The sequence below is a fragment of the Nipponia nippon genome, unplaced genomic scaffold (genome assembly GCF_047370975.1).
Source record: "Nipponia nippon isolate SJK-2023a ecotype South Korea unplaced genomic scaffold, ASM4737097v1 scaffold_2, whole genome shotgun sequence".
NCBI lineage: Eukaryota > Metazoa > Chordata > Aves > Pelecaniformes > Threskiornithidae > Nipponia > Nipponia nippon.
The window spans coordinates 68,124,135-68,147,636 of NW_028262336.1; the positions used below are offsets into that span (position 1 = coordinate 68,124,135).

The following is a 23,502-nucleotide window of genomic DNA, read 5'->3' on the forward strand; positions in this document are numbered from 1 at the left end:
AAAAATTCTTGTAAGCGTAGTCTAGCTCTCAGTGAGAAGTTGGCCCTGAAGTTACTTGATAGGCTCAAAAATTACATCCAATCAACCTACCTAAAGAATACAGCATGAATGAAATACTGTTTTCAATTTCAGTCCAAAAAAGTTGACACTCATGAATTCAAATAAATTAATTGAGTCCAACACTTCTAAAACTAACTCCAAAGTTACAGAAACATTTAGAGGTGGCTTTTTAATGTTATGCAAAACCAAATCCTATACTAAACATTTTTTTTCCAAATCTATATGTATGAAATAGTGAGAGGTCTATACTGTGATGCTATAATTTCTGTAAAAATCGTTCCCTGAACTGAGGAAATACTAATATATTAATAATATGTTAATAATATATTAAGGTTTTCTCTTTGAAGGATAAATCATACTTCAGTCTTACTGAAAGTATCTGGTATTAGAATCATAGAATCATAGAATATCTCAAGTTGGAAGGGACCCATAAGAATCATCGAGTCCAACTCCCCGCTCCTCGCAGGACTTCTTAAAACTAAACCGTATGACTAAGAGCGTCATCCAGATGCTCCTTGAACTCTGACATGCCTGGTGCTGTGACGACTGCTCTGGCGACCCTCTTCCAGTGACTGACCACCATCTTGGTGAAGAACCTTTTCCTTACATCCAATCTGAACTTCCTTTCACGCAGCTTCATTCCATTTCCTCATGTCCTATCGCTGGTCACCAGAGAGAGGAGATCAGCACCTCCCCCTCTGCTGCCCCCCTTGAGGAAGTTGTAGCCTACGATGAGGTCCCCCCTCAGCCTTCTCTTCTCCAAGCTGAACTAACCAAGTGACCTCAGCTGCCCTCGTAAGTCTGGTCCTCGAGGCCTTTCAACATCTTGGTTGCCCTCCTCTGGACATACTCTAATAGTTTGAAGTCTTTCTTGTATTGAGGCACTCAACACTGCACACAGTACTTGAGGTGGGGCTGCACCAGTGCAGCGCAGAGTGGGACAATCACCTCCCGCTGTTAGATTTAACCTTGCTTCCAAATTTAACCACAACTGTACTTTCCTTAGGATATTCAGCCTGCATGAGAGTAGGTGCTATCCAACAGACCATGTGGTGTGAAATACACAAAGGCATGAGTTCATTACACAGGTCTTGTGGATGACCCACTGGACTCAGATCAAGAGATCTGATTTCTCTCTGTGCATCCTTACTGTTACCTAGTAATTTTTTAAAAAATACTTCACACTTTTCTGCAACTTCCCTTTCCACCTTTTGCTTGATTTGTCCGTTTAGACAAGAATCTCTCAGGAACAAGATGACTAATCATATATTGTTTTGAAAAAGGACACCTCATTAAAAGCTGTTTAGTTAAATATACCTGTCCCCTGAACATAGTCTAGCTTCCACTGCTGTGTCCTACCTGGACATCGTGAGGAGAATGGGCACTATGAGACTGACAAGTAGCGAGAGGGAAAGAGGAAAACTGGATGTCTCCAGGAACATCTACCAGAAGCTGGCTTGTGCCTGGTAGTTAGGCACAAATGAATACCACAGTTAGGCTGTCAAATTAACACATTTATGAACTGTACCACATCCAAAAAAAATTAAAGAAGTTTACAGCTACAGGCTGGGAAGCTGGAGAGCCGCCGTTGAGGCGCTTACTTGCCCATGTCTCTAATACAGGATCCTGAAGCCAGAAAGCTAGGAAGCATATGGAGAAGACAGTTCACCCATGGATTGCTTGAGAAGCTGCTGCTAAATAAAGGAATGGATGAACTCCACAGAGTAGAATATGAGTGGCTGGTTCACAAAAGACCTAGTGAGACAACGGCAGATATTTATATTTGCTGTTAGCGTTTCTGAAATATAAAGATGATGTTTGATTACCTGTTATACTGCCAGGTTCAGGAATGAGTTCAGAAGTGTCCATTACATCCCATAACTGAGTCTGATCCCCTTTTTCTTGTTTACAAAGAGTGCAGATGTAGTCTTTCAACTGAGACTCCAATTCACTACCTGGAGATCTGTCACATTCTATGTGGTTGTCTATATTCATCCCATTTGATTTTTAATATTCCATTAGTCATGTTATGTCATATGGTTTTTTCTCATGTCATAAAGAATTTTGCAGAGGTATCATAAAGAAATTTGCAGAGGATCAGGAAATTTGGGTGACATCACAACCATTGAGTAGGATTTTTAAATGCCCATATACACTGGATACCATTATACTGTTCAAATACCCTGTCTAACTAACACTGCTCATCTACTGTTGGTGACTGTAAATCTAATGAATGATTCGAGTATAACTCCCTTTTGGAGACAGCTGAGCACAGATTTTCCTAAGTTCTTAAAAAGAGGAGAGAAAAAAATATTCAGCCTCAATTTTTTTAGAGTTGTACTTTTAGCCTTCTATGCCCAATTCTAGGTTCCAAAAACCACATGAAGAAACATATTTAAGTGGCTGGCACACAGTAGTTACATTTACTTTTCCTAGTGAGGTTAGTAAAAAGCATATATTAAAAGTGTATTTCTACTCCCCATTTTTCCTTTATCTACATGTAAAAATTCCTGAGGATGTAGTACTGCTCTCTGCCATTCTAGTTAATTAACTGCCATGTTTATTACGTAATGCCTTCAGGTCAATGAAAGAATAAATCTCCACTGTGCAAAGTGCCGTACAAACACCAGAATACTGTTTACACCTTCCTAGTTTCATTTGACAAGATCTGCATTACAGATGGTGATATCATTACATTCATGTTGCCCACTAAAAGGTGCCTCCTGATGATGGTAAAATAAACTGAATTACACTATAAAAATGCATTCTCACCTGCTTTGTTTTTCTCTGCTGCTCTCAACCTTAGGTCAGTCAACATCAAAAGACTCCATGACTATTTGGGAATGGGGAGGAGAGAAAAGAACCAACCCCAAAACCAAAACCAAAACCAAAGATGCATTAAAAAAGAAAACTCATAACTATCAACCTGTTATGTGTGACTCCAACAGTACAGCTCAATGATGAATTATCATCTGTGACATGCTCTGAAATTAAAGTGTAACAGCAAGTCATAAAGAAACCTTTACTTCATAACACAATCATAGTTAGCTTGAGAAAAGCAACTAAACATAGGAGCTCAATACGACAGTGAACCTTTTAATAAGTGCCTAAACACCATGTTTCAAAAATGGAGAGAAAACAGTGGGTCAGGATCCAACTAAATATATCATGGAATTGCAGAGACATGAATCGGGATTTGACCAGTTATATTTTTTCTATTTAATTTTCAAATGTTTTGGAGTGGAGGAACAGAAGGGAGAAGGTGGGGCAGCTGAACAGCTTGACCTCCTTTGCCTTTTTAATGATCCAGTGCTGATTCTTAGAGCAGAGAATTCATGATAATAAATAATACTGTCGGACTGAAGAAAAATGAAAAGGAAAAGAAAAAACAAGGTTCTACAAAGTGATATTATTACCTGTACACCTTACTGCCTGAGTTGCTAAGGTTAATTTACTAAGCTGCAACAGTATTAATGTCAGATAGTAGTTTGAATAGTACACAAGTAAAGTGAAGGTTAACCACTTTTACATATCAATTAAAAGTATTTGAAGCTAGAAAGTGTATATTGTGGAGGAACAATTAGACTGCGAGGGATGGGTACCAGTTTAAAGTTACAGCCATTTAAAGTGATATAGAGTGGACTAAATACTTCCCTCCAGCTAACAAAGCATGAGCAGTATCCATGTACCGGTGCTTGCACAGTCTGTAACTCAGGTAGCACGTTCAATAGGACAAAGCACTTTGGATATTAAGTTTCAAATCTTACCTAGTGTTTCAATTCAATGTAAAAATTAGTACAGGAAATCAATGCAAAATACAACATTGCAATGTGTCCAGAGATGATGGAACAGGAACACACCCCAACTTGACAGAATTGCTGGCAGTGTGTTCAGTCCTAAGCCTTCAAAAGGCAGTGAGGCAAGACAGAGAAGGTAGTTCTAAAAAACCCGCTTGCTTTTCATACTCTCTTGGAGATTTCATACAGGCACAAATGTATACAAGCCTATGCATCTTTGTTCTTAAATGAAAGGCACTTCAGCATTCTCCTCAACCTGCTACAGGAGCCTCCTTCATACCACACCCACAGAAACAGTCTGCTATCCCAAGGGGAAAACCCCCAACACTGATACATCAGGCAATGATTGATGAATCTGACCTTTACCACCTGATTTGCATGTATGGCAACCAGACCTCTACGGATTATCTTTGATCTCTACACTTCCTCTTGTGCTAGCAGCTGCCTCAGGGGCAAGTTCTTCATTGGCTGACTATTTAGCAGACATGGGATATATTTCCTGGCTGTACTGCCCAATGCCCCCCGCCTTGCTGACAGCCACAAAATGGAGAAGACGTAAATATGTCCCTGGAAAGCTATACCACTGTGGGTAAAATGTCGGGATGGAAAGAAATAGCTTCAAGCATTTCATTCTGCATTAATTCCAAAAACAGTGCCTACAATTCCAATAGTCTTCCAACAGGACACGACAGCAGATTATCACATTACAGCTACAGCCCCTCCTAGCTCTCAGTGAAAGACATTTCAGCTAACAAGCTTTACTTTAGCCTTTGCTATCTAGCAGAGAACAGAAATAGTGAGTTACCACAGCTAAGCTGATGAATGACAAGTCACTATCTTGTCTGAGCCAGAGAAACGTGAAGACCACCCGAAGTGGGATAAAATCAGAAACTGGGCATGCTGAATTAAGTCTTCATTAATAGCCTTCTGGGATCTACATATACTCTATATTCCTTTTTTGCTATTTTCCCTACAGGAAACATTTTGAAGTCCTCACTGAGGAAATGTCCACTGGCCCCTATGACAGTTTTCCAGGAATCAGAATTTGCACAAGTCTCAGTTAAAGGACTACCTTTTAGCTCACATCTTTAAAACAGATAATATGGCATTGTCTATGTTGTAAAGTCAATCCAGAAGAAATATTTATCTAAAAGTAATTCATGATGGTACATGAAGTGTTATTTTCTCTTCCAACTAAAAACTGCGGCATAATAGAAGATGCCTGTAGCTCATATTAGCATTATCCAGGCTCATGTTACACATTAGACATGGCCCATGAAACACTAACCTCAAGGCAAAGTAATTGCTAATATCAAATGCTCACACAAAGACAGTTCAGAGTTGTGAAAAATACTCCCCTCCAACCTCAATTTCCATCTTCACTTCGTCAAATGTTATTAAAGATAGCATTAGTGTATGGTTCAAAAACTATTGCTTACCTAAGAATATTTCCCTTTCTCTGCTACAATACTATATTTATTATTCCCACTCCAGCAGGAAGAGCATAAAGTTATTATTTATGTAGTCAAGAAAATTCTGCCTTAAGAAGTGCTGACCACCTAAAATGTGGGCAAATTTATCAGATGCTATTGCAAGTAATACAGAGAATTCAAACACTACCTTCAAAAATCCATATGGATGTACCCCTGCTTACTGAAACTTTAATATATCAGATGACCTATTTATCCCAAGTTATCAGGAGATACTTAGAACCTTCAGAAGAAGACAGCTTGTAATAAACAGGGACTAAATCAAACAACATTCAAATGATGGGGGATGAAAAATAATTTTGGATATAACCCTAGGTAGAAATACTTAATGAATTTTTATTAGATTGAGCTTGCAAAAACAGGCAGGGGAAATTTTAGAAGTGCCCTGTTAACCCCAACTGTTCCTATCAGTGTCAACAACAGCACAGCATTCAGTATTTCTGAAAACTCCCCACATTACAAGAGTTTCCCACAATACAAGAGTTTTTATAGGTGACCTTCTCTGTTCTAACTTGTTTATCAGTTTAGGAGTACATGCAGAATCCAAAGGATACATAGGCTTCAAAAGTATATACACTGAACAGATCAAGGTAATACAAGAGATAAAATATCATCTTCTGGAAATTTTACCCTTCATTTGCCAAGCGTAGTGACAATGTTTAGAATGGGATACTCCTACCAAACATATTTGACGACTGTGGTTAGGTAAGCAATACTATTTTAAGCACTAAGAACAGAAAATCAGATTTATACATGTTTTGTTACTGGACCTAATTATACTTGTAATAGAAAAGCTGAGAAAATGGACATTCCAAGCATGGCAAAGGCTGTATCTCTACTATTAAATCAAATGGACCTGGGAAAACTCTAGGCATTGAAGCCAGCTGGCATGGAAGAGACCTTGTTTAGTCCAGTAAAGACTCTTAGCCTCTACAATGTGACAGCTGGATACAAACTGGTCCCTGGGACCTCCCAGCTTCAAAATCATGCTTGGGAATTTTCTGGAAGGAATTTAGATGGCACATGCCAAAGTCATGCCAGAGAACATTCTAACAGTTTGTTAGTACAGATGATTGTGGTCCAGCACCCAAGAAGACTCTTTGACACCTCTTTCAGATTTTCTAGAGCAGGTGTAGCCTCAGAGACCATCAGAATCCTAAGAGATTACCAGAGAAGATCTGGTACAGATCAATGTTAAAACTAAGGTTACAGATTGAAAGAAGCAACCACAGGACAGAGTAACAGTAATTCCAAGTTTCAAACAAAGGTTTTGGTGAAACCCATGCCATGTAAAGAAGGTCAGATAGTAGCCACAGTACTTCTTTCAGACACATGGCATTACATTATAGTTAGCATCGTCACTAACTCAAAATTGTACTACTATAACTCACTGTGCTGAAGAAAATCAGAAGATTATCCCCTCCACTACTGAAGACTACTGAAGACTATTTGCTTGTGGTGCCACTCTAATTGAATACAGCACACTTATATATCCCACGAAGTATAACTCAACATGATGGCTTTGACTTACGAGATTCTAAACGCAATGAGTCTTAGGTTATTAAAAAAACCCAAACGTTTTGTGTTTTGTACAACAAAACCTTTGTTTCATTAAAGTTGTCATAGGAATTCAAAAGCAGAACACACGTTTATGAGGGACACAACATTTTTGCAGAAGAATCTCTCCAGAAATTCTTTCCAATTTGGTGTGACGCAACTAGAGTCTATACAGGAAAACCTTCAAGAGTTACCTGTTCTGATTTCAAATAAAGGTTGAAACTTAAGAATTCAGAATTGAGATGAAGGGAAGGAAGGTACCACTAATTCTGAACTGAATAAAAAAAATGATTTTTCATTTATTTTCTAATTTAGTATAGGATATTATTTACCCTTGTTTTTATAAAATGAATCATACATACTAGAGGGGAGAATATCTGTATATTTCAGAAAGAGTTCACATGTAACCAAGAAAGCCTGACACAATAGCTCTAAGGTGTAAACTATCACGTTAATCTCTGCGGATGCTACTTAACCTGCTCATCATGCTTTAGCCTTAGCAATTAAGCATCAAAGCATTCCTAAGAAAATAACTACATTGTGAAATCTATCCAACAGTCTAGTGAAATACTCTTCTGCAAGAAAACAGAAATTGACCTAGCTTTTCTCTAGAAGAGGAGGCATTTGGACTCAAGTCCTCAAAAGCCCAAGAGGGCTCTAATCCATATCATGCTGGTTAAAAGCCCTGCTTCCCGTCACTGACCTAGAGTAGGTACACAGGTCCAGAACAGTGTTCCCAGCTATTACCTTCAAGCAGAGACAGATATTTCCCTACAAGATGATCTTAGACAGATAAACTATTTTGCAGGACAAAATTTAGGCTATACTCTTTTCTTTAGTATTTCCTACCGTCTAACTAGACTGCTTCCCACAGAAAATAATTCTGGGACTAGGACCTGGAGGACAACAAGTTGAGCATGAGTCAACAACGCGACCTTGCAGCAAAGAGGGCCATAGATTTCTTGGACTGCATTACCAGCAGGCCTAAGCACTGGTGAGAGCCCAATACTGTTGAGGCACCAGTTGCAGGCTCCCCAGTAAAAGACAGACATGGACATACTGGAGTGAGACCTGCAAAGGGGCTACAAAGATAATGAAGGGACTGGAGCATCTGTTGTACCAGGAGAGGCTGACAGAGCTGGGACTCTTCAGCCTTGAGAAGAGAAAGCTCAGGCAGGTCTTACCAATGCACGTAAATACCTGATGAAGGGAGTAAAGAAGATGAAGCCAGACTCATCTCAGTCGTGCTCAGTGAAAGGACAAAAGACAGTAGGCACAAACTGAAACACAGGTAATTCTGTTCAAATCTAATAAAAACCTTTTTTTTTTGTGCAGGTTGCCTAGCAAGTTTGTGGACTTTCCATCCTTGGAGATATGGTCCTGGGCAAGGTGCTGTAGCAGGAGGATTGGACTAGACAATCTTCCGAAGTGATTTCATGAAAGCTATTATCAAGTATACAGTCTTTAAAAATATTTTTCCCTTCATTTTACCTGGGACATTGAAATATCATTATAAGCATGCTAAAAAATGCTGATCTACTTGCAACAACCTATTAAAAACATACAAATTTTAAAATTATACAAATGGATTAGAAAACTGTAAGTCAGATTGTGAACTGTTTCTGCACTACTGTTTTAAAGAGCAATATAAAATGAACTGGGAGAAAGAACTGCATTAATATCCTGGTGTAAAACTAGAGGTTGTGATCCTAGGAGTTGAAGCACAACATGAACAAAGCTGTTCTCTACAAAGGCTGAATGTCATATCTATTACTATATTGGGCAAATTCTGCTCCAAAAAGTCAAAGTTGTTTAGATAAATATTAAATTGGCCTTGTTTTGACCATGTCCACTAACACTTCTTTATGAATACTGAGTGTAATTGAGCAAATACTTGCTTTTAAGAAGGAGTTTCTGATAAGATTGTCTGTGAACTCAGTCCTTAACAGAAGGTGACATGGAGAAGAGAAAAGAAATTATCCGAATATCCCATTTGGGACTCAGTGCTTATCACAGATATAAGCTCCTGCCCACAAGGAAGAGATAGGAGAGACTTGACATTGATGTTTTTACTGTATTCTCATTGAAAGCCTAAAAATGCTTCACTATATGCCTTCTAAAAATCCTGAGCACCAAAACAATGTCAAGAAACAAATAAACACAATATATGCTTTCACTGATATGATCAGTAGTAATATATTGCATTCATACAGTAGTTTCAGACCTCATGGTGTTACATTCTGTTTCCTTTTTAAGCACACAATGCATATGATTGCTTTACTTACTAGTAGCAGTAGCAGGACAATATCAGGATTATCACATGCACAGGCTACATGCATTGATGTCCAAAAATCCTCATCTTGATGATTTACATTTACTCCTCTGTCAATTAGAATTTCTGCAGCAAATGCATTATCGTAGCGGGCACACTAGAAGAAAGAAGAGCAGATTAGCTATGGTGTTTTACTCAGTGTACAACTGAATTTATTACATACAATTTTTGCTCCATTTAACATTTAAATTGAGCAGTTGACACACTCTAGTTAAGCTGCTGTGTTTGTAGGGCACAACAGCTGATGAATCTATAGAAATAGCTTTGTGGAGACTACAAGTTCCATGTGCATGATTCACAGAATCCCTTATTCCCTGTGAAAAAGCACTATATGGAATCTGCTGAAATCTATGGTAAAGATAAGGCTTTCTTTCTGTTCAATATTGTCATTCCAAATCAGTGCACAGGCATCAGTGCATGACAATCACATCATGAGCAGTGGCATCTAAGTATATGTACACCCACATGTACATATCTCCACACGTACATGAACTTCTGCCTTTTATGCAGTTCATAGCAATAATATACGCCTCTCCATACCCACTCCTATTTCCAGTCCACTAACTATACTGATTCCTATTCAAGTGTCTCTGACAGATAGATACTCTGCACACTGAGGGTGTGTTGAGGGTGGGGAGGGTGGGGTTGCACGTGTGTGTGTGTGTTTGCATACGTTGTCTTGTTTTGATGACGGAGGTCACTAATTTTGGCAGAGAAGAAGAAACTAGCTTAGCCATTGTTTTGAGCTTACTCTTCTGTCACTTCTGTGACTTTTTATAGATGTGCTTATGGATAATACTTTAAAAGACAATTGGGGCACCTAATTTAATATCCTAACTCTGGCCAAACATACAATCTCAGTAATTCTTCAGAGAAGGATCCTCTCTCTTTCCCCACTGGAGAGAGTCTACAAGGAGACTAATTTTCTGTATTAGATGCTTAGATGCTTTGAATACGATCCTTAATATCTATGCCTCTTCCAATATTTAAAGCTGTGTAATATTTCCCTGTCCCAAAAAGCACACATATACACTGAGAGTACAAATATAGTGAAATCTGCAGATAATTTGCAAGTGAGGGTTAAATAATCCTGTTGTTATGTCTGTATCGCATGTGGAGCCACACCATGGCACCCAGCTTGCTGATCTGTATTAATTTGGCATGGAAGCCAGGACACTGGAGGAAAAGGGGAAGAAGGAAAAGTGCTTAACTGGATTCCACTGTGAAGTCAAGACATAGCTGAGATATTCAACTGAACATAGGAGTTGCATGTACTATTGCAATCATAAATGTAGAAACTCGGAAGATGAAAATTAAACTCTATGAGGCTAAAAAGCAGTCCTGCTTTAAATGATTTCCAAACATACTGACCATTAAATTATAGAACGGAAATTAAGTTCTGATATATTTCATTTAGCTTGTAGCTTATCTGAAAGCTCTAGAAACAGACAGAAGTTTTGTTTTGTTGCCTCAGTATCATTCATTGTATCAGTAGTATAACTTACATTGAGCTTTTCAATGTTCAAATTTTGACAAATCAGAGATAAGATATTTAATAATACAGACCAACATAATCTCATACCAATCACATTTTCAAGGCAGTGTTAAGCAAAAAATTTTCTAGAGAGCTTCCATACAAAACAAATGACAGATGTCACTGCGTCATTTTGTGTATTAATAATAGATATAGAGCCTTTTGTGATTAGTTACGAGTCTGAAAACAGCTTAGATTTGTAGCAACAATTTAATTGCCACTGCTCCTTGATTCTTGTTTAATGGATTTTGTGAAGCGATTGGGCAATCTCTAAGTTCAGGAGAAAATTGGCACTCATATACTTTTTACTAGGGCAGGTTGGGTGACTGCCTGTGTGAATTGATATGACACTGTGCTTCCCGCTGAATGGACAACTCAGGCAAGTACTCTCTTTTTTGGTACTTCTCCTTTCATGGAGCCTAATGAGAGTTCAGTGAATACCTTTGAAGCTCCCATGGCTTCCCTGAGATTCAACCATATTGGGATACTCTCTACAGAGATAGCAACAGAATCTGTATGAAGTGTCACATATGAATTTTTTTAGAAATATATCACATTTTGGAAGTTAACAGAAATGGAAAAAGAAAAAAGAATTCTATAATGAATCAAATTTTAAGTAAAATGTAAGATAAATATATTTTCCATTCATTCTGGAATAAACACATTCACCCTACAACTGGAAAGCATAAACACTGATCAGGCTTCCCTTTGGAGAAAGCAGCTTGCATAGAATTATAGTGGTAAACCTAGTACTTAGAATGGATCTGAGTGGGCTTCAAAAATATAATAAAGATGCAGGCTAAATTACTATTTTGAGTTCTTGCAGGAAAATAAATTTGGCTCATCTGTTTCCCTGTATCATGACTCTCCTCCCCTGTCTGTACTGCTCCCAAATCAGGGTCAAATCCAAGTTTCATTGAAATGAGGTTTTCCTCTATCTCCAATAGGACTGGCATTTTCCTGTAAATGAATTATGAGTACTTACAAGTATCTCTGACTAGACTGAGGCAGTAGGTTACACACAGTTCTCTATTGCAAATTTATTACTGCAGGAAGTTTTCCCTCCTTTTAAAGCATATATGTGCCTGTGAAGCAGCAGGCACCAGTGAAGAGATACTGAATGTGACAGTGAATTGGGGTGTAATGCAGAAGATCAAGAAATGTAAAAAGACATAGTTCAACTGCAGATTTTATCTGCAGATAAAAAGTGTGCATCAGCTGACTAGATAAAGCAACCTAAAATCCCTAAAGATGGATCTGTTTTTCTTCTATTTTAAAATGCCAGTGAGACAGATGTCACATCAGCCACACTGAACATACATATTGTCTCCTAGGGCTTTCAGCACAGGGTAAGATTTGGGATGCCTCAATTTTAGTTAACCCAAAGATAACATCTCATATGGGCTGCATTTTTAAAGAGTGATTGAGCACATTTGCAGCAGGCATATAGTTGGAGGAGAGAAAAGACAATTTAAATTTTCTCTGTTCCAACTCATTACTGCACCCTCCTCTTACGTAGGCCTCTATTTTCCAAAGTCCTTGGTAAGCAGCATGGCCATGGAAGATGGAAAACACAGATTAATTACACAAGGGAAATGCTATGTCTTGCAAGAGCATGGTGGCAAGTGTGCTGCAGTTCAGTAATATTACAGGATCCTTTTTTTCCATCAAGAAATCTCTATATTTTGTGTACATACTATGAGAAACTTAATCCAACTGTTCTAAAACGAACGACTGACAGCAGACTTTTCACTAGATCTGTTATGCCCTTATATTTGTGAAGTCACATTTATTTTAGCAGCATTGTGCAACAAAGTTGGATCCAAATATCTTAAAATAGTTTCACGTTGAATAGAAAGCATGTCTGCAACTGAAGCATCACAGACCAAAGTAAAGGATCATAAGACTTAGCAGTTTATGATGAGTTTTGCCATTGGCTTCAGCAAAGCCAAAATTTTACCTCTGCAGTATTTTCTTTCTGTCTGCCTGTCAGTCTTTCCTCCACATGCCCTTACATCTTGCTTCTCTTTTGGTCATTGTATACAAACTGTTTTCCTTTTATGTTCCAGTTACTTAATCTAAATTGCTATGCAAATAATGATAAATTAAATACAGATAATGTGTTAAATATACACATGTAGAAAATTGGTGCAAGAAAATATGCACAAAAACAGAAGGAAAAATATTACATCATGGTGTTTTTCATATAGGACCCGTGAATCTCTGAACAACATAATTCTATCTTTGGAATCAAGCAATATTTCCTTTGCTCTTTATTACTGCACAGATAATTTATAAATAAAACATTTCATTCTACTCTTTTAGTTACCATTCCTATGGCATGATCCATCCTTCTGTAAGCAATTTGAAAACAACCACTTATTTCACACGCATAGCTGGATGCAATCATATCAATTGCTAGGCCTTTCTTTTTGTTAATATGCCCAATCTGCTACTCAGTATCCCACCATATTTATCCACAGTCACTAACACTAATTTTCAATCACTCTTACCAGATGGAGCAAGGAGCCTCCTGAGGAAACAAGCGTATGAGGGTCGGCACCATCCTTCAATAGCCGTAGCACTGAAATATCAAAGAAAAGAGGAACAAGAATTAATGCAGCAATATACCTAATTCTGAGCTGTTAATAGGCTGAATCTTCATCATCTTCATTAAGAGATTTAATAATATATGCAAACCTCTCAGATAACATTTGCAAAACTATCATGTCAGCATTTCCCATCTCATGTATTTTAATGGCTAAGCCTGAAAGTGAAGGACCTTTGATAACGATGTTAAATATGAACAGTATCAAGGACTTCTCAAGTGGACAAATGAGCATGTCAGTTCCGTACGTAGGAGAGGGGAGGGGAGAGCTGGAGGAGAGACCCTGTGTCAAGGTCACAATCACCTGATTAGTTCATTTGGAAACAAAATCACAGTCAACTGATTTTATTTTACTTTGTAGAGTTCCCATGAGATTTGTTGGCTTTTTCAGTAAATAATTGAAACTTGTGGTCATAACTTATATCACTTGAAATTAATCATCATTCCAAAGCTAAACGATCTGCACTCAACTTAACCTTTCCAGTGCATTGTCAGATCACTGACGCAGCATAATTCTTAAAATGATATTTGGAGTCAAACTCCACTCCCAGTTACATGTATCAAACCCTTTTGAAATAAAAGCAGGCTTATAAACGCAAGGAAAACCACAACTCTTCATATTGGTACTCACTCAAGTGTGAAAATTCAGCACTTTTTCCCCATGGTCCTTATTGCCTTTATAACCTTTCACTCGCAATCAAAGCATCGACTAACTCATGCTACCAGTGTTCATTCCTGGAACAGAATTGCACAGTAGCAATGCCAGACATTATCAGGGGAATCCATACTGGCATTGCAACCCTGTCTTCACTAAACTGTATGAAGAACTCTTTTAAAAGGGTTGAGTGCTTATGGGTAAGAATCAGGGGGAGGGCCAACAAGGCAGATATCATGGTGGGAGTCTGTTATAGACCACCCAACCAGGATGAAGAGGCGGACAAAGTATTCTATAAGCAGCTGGGAGAAGTCTCACAATTGCTAGCCCTTGTTTTCATGGGGGAATTCAACTTACCAGATGCCTGCTGGAAATACAATACAGCAGAGAGGAAACAGTCTAGGAAGTTCCTGGAGTGTGTGGAAGATAACTTCCTGACACAGCTGGTGAGGGAGCCAACTGGGAAAGGTGTCCCACTGGACCTCTTGTTTGCAAACAGGGAAGGACTGGTGGGTGATGTGATGGCTGGAGGCCGTCTTGGGCATAGTGATCATGAAATGACAGAGTTTTTGATTCTCAGAGAAGTAAGGAGGGGGGTCAGCAGAACCACTACCTTGGACTTCTGGAGGGCAGACTTTGGCCTGTTCAGGAGCCTGGTTGACAGAGTCCCTTGGGAGGCAGTCCTGAAGGGCAAAGGAGTCCAGGGAGGCTGGACATTCTTCAAGAAGGAAATCTTACAGGCACAGGAGCAAGCTGCCCCCATGTGCCAAAAGACAAGCCGGTGGGGAAGAAGACCAGCCTGGCTGAACAGAGAGCCTTGGCTGGAACTCAGGAAAAAAAAGGAGAATTTATGACCTTTGGGAGAAGGGGCAGACAACTCAGGAGAACTATAAGGATGTTGTGAGGTTATGCAGGGAGAAAATTAGAAGGGCCAAAGCCCAACTAGAACTTAATCTGGCTACTGCCATAAAAAAAACAACAAAAAATGTTTCTATAAGTACATTAGCAACAAAAGGAGGGCTAAGGAGAATCTATATCCATTATTGGATGTGGGGGAAACATAGGGACAAAGGATGAGGAAAAGGCTGAGGTACTTAATGCCTTCTTTGCCTCAGTTTTTAATAGTCAGACCAGTTGTTCTCGGGGTACCTAGCACCCTGAGCTGGAAGACAGGGACAGGGAGAAGAATGAAGCCCCCATAATCCAAGGGGAAATGGTCAGTGACCTGCTACACCACTTAGACACACACAGTCCTATGGGACCAGATGGGATCCACCCAAGGGTACTGAGGGAGCTGGCAGATGTGCTCACCAAGCCAGTTTCCATCATCTATCAGCAGTCCTGGCTAACCAGAGAGGTCCCAGTTGACTGGAAGTTAGCAAATGTGACAGCCATCTACAAGAAGGGTCAGCTAGAGGATCCGGGGAACTACAGGCCTGTCAGCCTGACCTCGGTGCTGGGGAAGGTTATGGAGCAGATCATCCTGAGTGCCATCACACTGCATATACAGGACAACCAGGGGATCAGGCGCAGTCACCGTGGGTTTATGAAAGGCAGGTCCTGCTTGACTAACCTGATCTCCTTCTATGACAAGGTGACCCACTTAGTGGGTGAGGGGAAGGCTGTGGATGTTTACCTAGACTTCAGTAAAGCCTTTGACACAGTTTCCCACAGCATTCTCCTGGAGAAACTGGCTGCTCATGGCTTGGGCAGGCGTACTCTTTGCTGGGTAAAAGACTAGCTGGATGGCTGGTCCCAAAGAGTGGTGGTGAATGGAGTTAAATCCAGTTGGTGGCTGGTCACAAGTGGTGTTCCCCAGGGCTCAGTACTGGGGCCAGTTCTGTTCAATATCTTTATCGATGATCTGAATGAGGGGATTGAGTGCCCCCTCAGTAAGTTTGCAGATGACACCAAGTTGGGTGGGAGTGTCGATCTGCTGGAGGGTAGGAAGGCCCTACAGAGGGATCTGAACAGACTGAATTGATGGGTCGAGGCCAAGTGTATGAGGTTCAACAAGGCCAAGCGCCGGGTCCTGTACTTGGGTCACAACAACCCCATGCAACGCTACAGGCCTGGGGAGGAGTGGCTGGAGAGTTGCCCAAAGGAAAAGGACCTGGGGGTGTTGGTTGACAGCCGCCTGAACATGAGCCAGCAGTGTGCTCAGGTGGCCAAGAAGGCCAATAACACACTGGCTTGTATCAGAAACAGTGTAGCCATCAGGACCAGGGAAGCAATCATACCCCTGGACTCGGCACTGGTGAGGCCGCACCTTGAATACGGTGTTCAGTTTTGGGCCCCTCACTACAAGAAGGACATTGAGGTGTTGGAGTGTGTCCAAAGAAGGGCAACAAAGCTGGTGAAGGGTCTGGAGCACAAGTCTTATGAGGAGGAGCTGAGGAAGCTGAGGTTGTTTAGTCTGGAGAAAAGGAGGCTCAGGGGAGACCTTATTGCTCTCTACAACTACCTGAAAGGAGGTTGTAGTGAGGTGGGGGTCGGTCTCTTCTCCCAAGTAACAAGTGCTAGGACAAGAGGAAATGGCCTCAAGTTGCACCAGGGGAGGTTTAGATTGGATATTGGGAAAGATTTCTTCACTGAAAGGGTAGTCAAGCACTGGAACAGGCTGCCCAGGGAAGTGGTTGAGTCCCCATCCCTGGAGGTATTTAAAAGACGTGTAGATGTGGTGCTTAAGGACATGGTTTAGTGGTAGACTTGGCAGTGCTAGGTTAACGGTTGGACTTGATGATCTTAAAGGTCTTTTCCAACCTAAATGATTCTATGATTCTATGATTCTAAAAGGCTTCCCTCCAGGAGAATAACTGCCAATAATTTCTCCTGTGTAGGAACACAGCTGGTTCTGCCTCCATCATCTGGCAATCCTGGTTTTAATTCCTAGGTAAGATTCCTGGACAAAATTGTGCAAAGGTCTGAGTACCCCAGAAATCTGTTCCACTGCAGTGTCTGTCCTACAGGAGGACCGTAAATTTGTCTCAAGGCTCTCCTAACTTCTGTGAATCTGTGAAGAGACTCATGTGCACCATCCTCTCCTTATCCATGCATTTTGTGTATGTGTTTTCTTTCTCTCTAGAATATCTTGCAACTCCATTTTCGCTGTACATTTAAACTTCTTACAGCATTCAAACATTCAGTTGACCTACTTGAAAGGGGTCAGTTTTCTTTTTAAATATTGTTAATTTACACAAGGAATATTTTCTGAATGTGTTGAATGATTTTTGACCAGGTGCCCTAGAAAAATTCAGCCCAAGAGAGAAAATTTGTCTAAATGGTTGCAAGCCTGTAAAATTAAAGTGAAAGACTTGGCGTCACCATTACTAAATACTTCACACATACTAAACACACTGGTGTATTGGACAAATATTTACAATAGTTATACAAATCCGTTTAATCTTTTGCTCTTTTTTAGAATTTGAAAACCAAACATCAATCCAAACCATTGTATAAATTCATACTTTATAAATAATTCCATGGTACCTATTTCTCCTCACCAAAGGTTTTGCTTCATTTAATTTACATAACTGTAAAAGACTTTTATGTTGTGGCAAATGCCACTTTTAAAGTTAACTACTACTAGAAGTCACTGTTGTCCCCAGCATGTCCGCCAAAAGTAAAAGTGGAACATTAAGTAACACGGAATAAATGAACTGTACAACAACTACCAAGCAAGATGAAAAGCACTGGAGCAGAGTGGGAGAGTGGAGAAATATTTACAAATTTTCATAACCTTGGGAAAAATGGATGAACAACAAAAAACAAAGTATTTCTTTCTGCACCCAGATCCACAAATCCAATACTAAAGCACAAAATTGTCCTCATCCAGACAGAGGCCATTGAAAATAAAGGTTCAGAACTACGTTCCTTCCTTCTTTTAATACCTAAATTGCTGACCACATATGGACATGCTTCCTCTACCTCAGGTTTTAGTGAGTAAAGACCTTATTGTAAATACTCCCTCCTTAAATAGGTGTGCAACTACATCCTCCTCAAGAGTTAGTATTTTCAATGTTCCTATGTTACGCCATTTCTTTAGCAGGCCAGAAAATATGAACGCCATATTACAGAAGATTTCTTAAGGCTCTGAAAGTAATTTCACTCTGCCAAACCCATCAGGATTTCACCTGAACAAACTAACACTCCAAGTTGTTCCCCTTCCTCCATCCTTGCTTTTCAGGGGGGAAAAAAAAAATCCACCTATTTCAGTCTCTCAGCCACTTAATACAGTGTTTTGATGTAGCATTCTTTTTTATGGACTCTGTGTGCGGGTTAAAAATGTGAACTATGGCTTGGTTCCACATGCAATGATAGTCTCATTTGCAAATATGAGAATTAAGGCAGATAGTCCTTAAAAGTGTGATTTACAGAAATTATTAAACTGCCATAATTCTGTTCTCAAGGAGGTTTTAACTGATGACATCAGTGAGAGTATATAATTCTTCAAAAATTCCATCTTTATGGTATGTTCTCACAGAACGCACTTCTGTCACAAGGGGGGAGGCATGTTATCCACCGCATGGCCTACTCTTCCCTTGTGCCAGCTCTCCCCAACTATGCAGCTGCACATTCAACTGGGCCAGAAAGTCTTTTTTCTCCTTTTCTCTCTCTCCTGGCAGGGTTAGTTTTTGACCCCATCAATGTGGCTGACTGAATAGCTCCATAAGGACCAGCACAGTGGATACAAATGCACACATCATGTGGAGGCAGAGCAAGCACACTGTGTTTTGGTGGCAGAAGTCTTACATTGACTAAGGCTGATAATGAAATAACTTCCTCAGTCTGTGTTTCTACAAGATGGGATAAGCCGATTAAGGAGTCAACCAAAAGTCAACCAAAAGGGTCTGTTCCCTTCCCCATTCGCAAAAGGACTTACACATAATTTACCTCTGGATACTTCTGCATCCAGGAACTGACTCTAATGGAACAAAATAACCTCAGCAAAAACAAAATGCAGAGTTTCTTGTTGGATCATTGAGATGAACTCAATCATTAAGAGTTTTGGGATTACCAAAACAAGCTTTTGGGTAGGTCCTTGTAAGCAAAGACAGAGGATGAAGACCTGTCTCTTTTGGCAGGAGCAGGACACATGGGAAGGTCAGATGGTCAGGAAATTGCATTTCTAAAAATACTCCACAAGAATTTAATCTGGAGCCTAAAGTAGTAACAAAGTGATAGAAAGAGCCTGTGGCTACTTGGGTATAGAAAATATGGACAATTTATCAAATCTTTTCCTTCCATCAAACCCCCAAAGACTTGGTTCTTATAGAGAAGCTATGCAAAATTAAGTAATGCCTTTCCAGATCCATTTAGCAACACCTTGTTGTTGAAACAAAAAAATGACAGACCATTTCTAGATCTGAGATTGAAATTCATAAGAATGAATGTTTTTGCCTTGCTTTTTTCCCCCCTAGCAGAAATGCAAACCAAGATTACAGGATAAAGAGTTAATATGTGAACTGAGATCTTAAAGTAGAATATTAAATAGTTACGACCATAAACAAATGATCAAGTCATGTACAAAAAAGTTAGGGTAAGTGGATAAAAGCTCAGTAGTTCTTTTCTTTGTCTGCTTTATTTTTCCTCATTATTGCATGTAGCTTAATCAGTGCTTCAGGAAATTCACGTCACAAAGACTACCAGGGAAGATATGCAAACTTTCCTTTCAAGTGGGCAAGAGTCTTTGTTCTGAATCAGCATTATGTGCTACATTCCTCTGCATATAAAGACAAGTAAAAAACATTCCTCTTTCCTTGAATTCATCCCCCCTGCAAAACGCAATAAAAAGGAAAACAAAGAAAAGAATATCACAGAAGCAAAATCCCCCTCCTTACTATGCAACACACTTAGGTCATTCACTTAAGACTTTACTTAGTAGTCAGTAGGAAAACCTTCACCTTCTGTTCATTTTTTCCTTTTGATAGAACTACTCTAGTTACTGCTAGTAATTTGGGATTAATTGCCCTAATGAGGACAGAAAGTCATAGATAACTATATGCCAGAAATGCTATATATCTGTTAATTAATGCCATTTTTCAGGAAGTTTTCACAAGACTTTCTTTCAAAATTTGTTTTCTTTGTAATCTTTCATGGAAGAGAAGTCTCCAGAAAAGATGAGGAGACTGAAAACAGACTTTAAGGCAGGAAGCTGATATTTACTTGAAAAAAACGTGAGAGTAAAATTTTTAGGAAACTCTCAAGCCCTTCCTTTGTGTGTATGAACAGGTCCATCCATTCTCTGATGTCTTTTAGATTTGACACACAAAATTATCAACTACTTTAAGCGGAATTTCACACCTAATTTCATATCTAATAAAGGTGTTTTAGAAAGCATTGAAGTTATAAAGTCTCAGCAGTAAAGAAAGATAATAATCAAGGTAGCTTTTTACATATGCCTGATGTTACAGTTTTAACTAAATTATTCTGGTGAGCTGAATAGGTTTCCATACTCCATTGACCATATTGACTAGATTACAACTTACTATGTAGCCTTATAATCCAGTAAGGACAGTATTGCTGTGCCTGTTACCAGCCACAAGTCTTGTACTAACTTCACCTATGGGACTAGGGCTGTAAGGCTTACTTTGTTTGGGCTTGTCTTGGCTTGCTTGGAGATTTGTTTTAACTTTTTTAGCTGTTATAGCAACTGGCTAATGACAAGGAGACAATTACCTAACATATTTTAGTTTAACTGAGCTTTGTATAATTGTGCTGTATAATGTGTTAAGAATTTTGATATATACGGCAATATAACTAGTACTTATGCTGTGCTATGTTGAATAGCATCTAGCTACTCTGGCATGTAGAACTATCTATGACCTTATATGCTGCAGACAAAAGGAGTACAGATCTGAAGTGACAGCAGAGCCTGGAAAGTGAATTCAGAGGGCCCAGGGCTATCAGTAACTCACCAGTGATCAGCTGCTGATGGTAATGCAAACTTAGGAGTTGGACAATGTTGCATTCACAGCAAACCCAGTTTCAGTAGTAACAGAAAAGACAAAAAAAAGTGCCTAACATATGTGAAACTTAACCGTTGGCCATCTGCTGTGCTGGATATAGAGTACCAGTATATGTTTCTGTTATTCATTCCTTTGGGGAGTAGCAGCTAACTAGTGTAAACTTTGTTCCTGTTAACATCTATTTTTGTTCTCTTTAGTTTAGCAGGACTAACTCTAGCTGGAAGGTTTTACTCGTTCATTATGTGCAGAAACATGACTTACTGCAGAAGACTAGCTAAGACCATGCTGTTGCTGGAATGGATTATCCCATTCTCCTCCTGCCTCAGGCTGCATGCTTCTGCCACTTGCCTCTCGCTGGCACAAGGCAAAGATTAGTTTTCAACCAGACCAACAATCTGGGAATGTGGCACTGGGTAATGTGTATGAATAGGGAGAATGGCGTAGCCACCACTTTCAGCAACGGCTGAAAATGGTTTTGGCATAAACCAACCATGAAATTGAACCACTGGACAACAGAAGTGATACTGAAGTAAGAGAAATAGCATACTTCCACCCCTTCCACTTCTACCAGTGAAGGAAGTGTCATATTTTGCCCTTTACTCCCTCCATAGTCAGACCTTAAACTCTGTACAGATGCACCACTTAGAATTCTTGTCACCTTCATGCCTCTTTAGTACTCTTTTCTTATTTCTCAGTAGTTACTCTGTACTTTCAGCTTATACCAAAGGTACTTATGAGGAACCTGCTATACAACTCAGCTGTGTATGAGAACAGATGAATGCCAGTCTCTAGTAAGTTATTCTTAATCAGAACAGCAAAGGAAATCAAGCAAGATGTCATAAATTTTTGGTTAACGCAGTCTTAGAAAAATATTTATCTCACACCTTTGCTATAATTAGTTTAAAATTAAATTTTAAAGTCCAAGTGCCACTGTTGGTAATTTAATCATTCTTTTAAGTTGTCTTGTTTACCTAACAAACACATTTACAGTGGCAATTCTGTTACCACATCATTACTACTGCAATAGCTGATGTTTTCTTTCAAAGCAAGCTCTACCCACCGGTTGACAGTGGTTATTCAGAGCAGTCATGACTTTAATGGGCTTTTCAAACAAATGGTTTGTAATCCTACTGCTTTTTCCATCCTTGAAATATTTCCAGTGATCACTGGCAACATCTGTCAAACTTGTTCAAACCTCATCTTCTCATTTTCTGAAGAACTCTTGGAAATAAATTCTCACCTTTGCTGCATAAAGATTAATGACAACAAACCATAAAGGAAATATGCACAACATTTGGACAGCTAAGTGTTATGTTATTCACAGAGTGCAGAAATGAAGAGAAGAAAATTATTTTTTGCATACTGGCTGAATTTGAGAACGTTAGCCTTGCATATCCAAGCTATACTGTCCACTGTTTGAACAGAGCACTGGTGAGGATAGGGCTGATGATTCCATCCTCCCTGGCAGAGCTCCCATAGTTTATAATTTTGTCAGGCAGCCAGGAATCAAATTACCATGACCCCAAATCAACTGGGCCATTGATTCTCTGCTGCATTTAAAAGAGTGATGTGAATTGTCAGGCTGATTCCTGAGTTCCATTCAACACAGCATTACCTTTAAAAGAAACAAACCAAGCCACCAATGAAACAGACTGACAGAAGTAGTCCTACAGCCCCAGACGACATCTTTCCTAGCTTTAATGTTAGGCCCAGATCAAAATACACGTTAGTTCTATCCCATGCTCTCTTTGTGGAGAAATCAGTCAGACCCCAGGCTTGGAAGCAGTTGAGGGGCTTGATCACTCCATTGTGGGAGCAAACTTCAAGCAGCATAGGTAGGCACATGACAAGATAGGTCCCTTCCTTTCTCCCTAGTCCTCTGCTACTGTCACACCAGGCCTTGCACCCTCAACTATGATAGGTCCACGCCCAGGCATTCAGCAACCCTGACAGCTTCCTGCCAATACACTTGCTCTGGAGGTTGAGGGCACAGCCCTCCTGTTATCTGAAGTACCTTGAACTGGAAAACAACATAAAAAATAATGGTTACGTCTCTGGGCCATACAGACACTAAGTCAAACTCCAATGAGATCCGTGAGGCGGGTCGCAGTTCCCTCAGTGGGGCAGATATTTCTATCACTGTAGACATAGCCAGAATAATTTATGAGTTTAGGGACTATGATTATTTAGTAACTGGTAAATTTAAAACTTCTTCTTCAGGCAAATTCCCCCTCATTTCATTGTATATACACGAAACTCAATGCACTCTGTGCCTCCACTAGAAAATATTAAGGCCACAAATCTAATGGCCTAAAAATGCTAGTGTGTGCTTCTTACAGTGCCCAAGCACAGTGATACAAATGAACTTATCTCCTTACACAAAAGTGACAAGGGGCAGCAGTCAAATATGACATGCCTGAGTTAAGTTGTGATATGGCAGGCAAACCATCTCTGGTTTTAAGATGCTGAAAAGACAGACATTGATACAGAAAAGCTGTGTT

General features: G+C 39.6%; 1 protein-coding gene across 1 annotated transcript in view; it reads right to left on the reverse strand.

Moving 5' to 3' along the window:
• Positions 1 to 23,502, reverse strand: part of MYO16 (myosin XVI) — a 399,305-nt gene that overhangs the window by 252,502 nt on the left and 123,301 nt on the right. Inside the window, exons 3-4 of the mRNA XM_087757041.1 lie at positions 13,284 to 13,354; positions 9,190 to 9,333 (exon numbers count right to left, since the gene is read on the reverse strand). Coding sequence (XP_087613167.1) covers positions 9,190 to 9,333; positions 13,284 to 13,354 — 215 coding nt within the window. The remainder of the gene's footprint in view (positions 1 to 9,189; positions 9,334 to 13,283; positions 13,355 to 23,502) is intronic.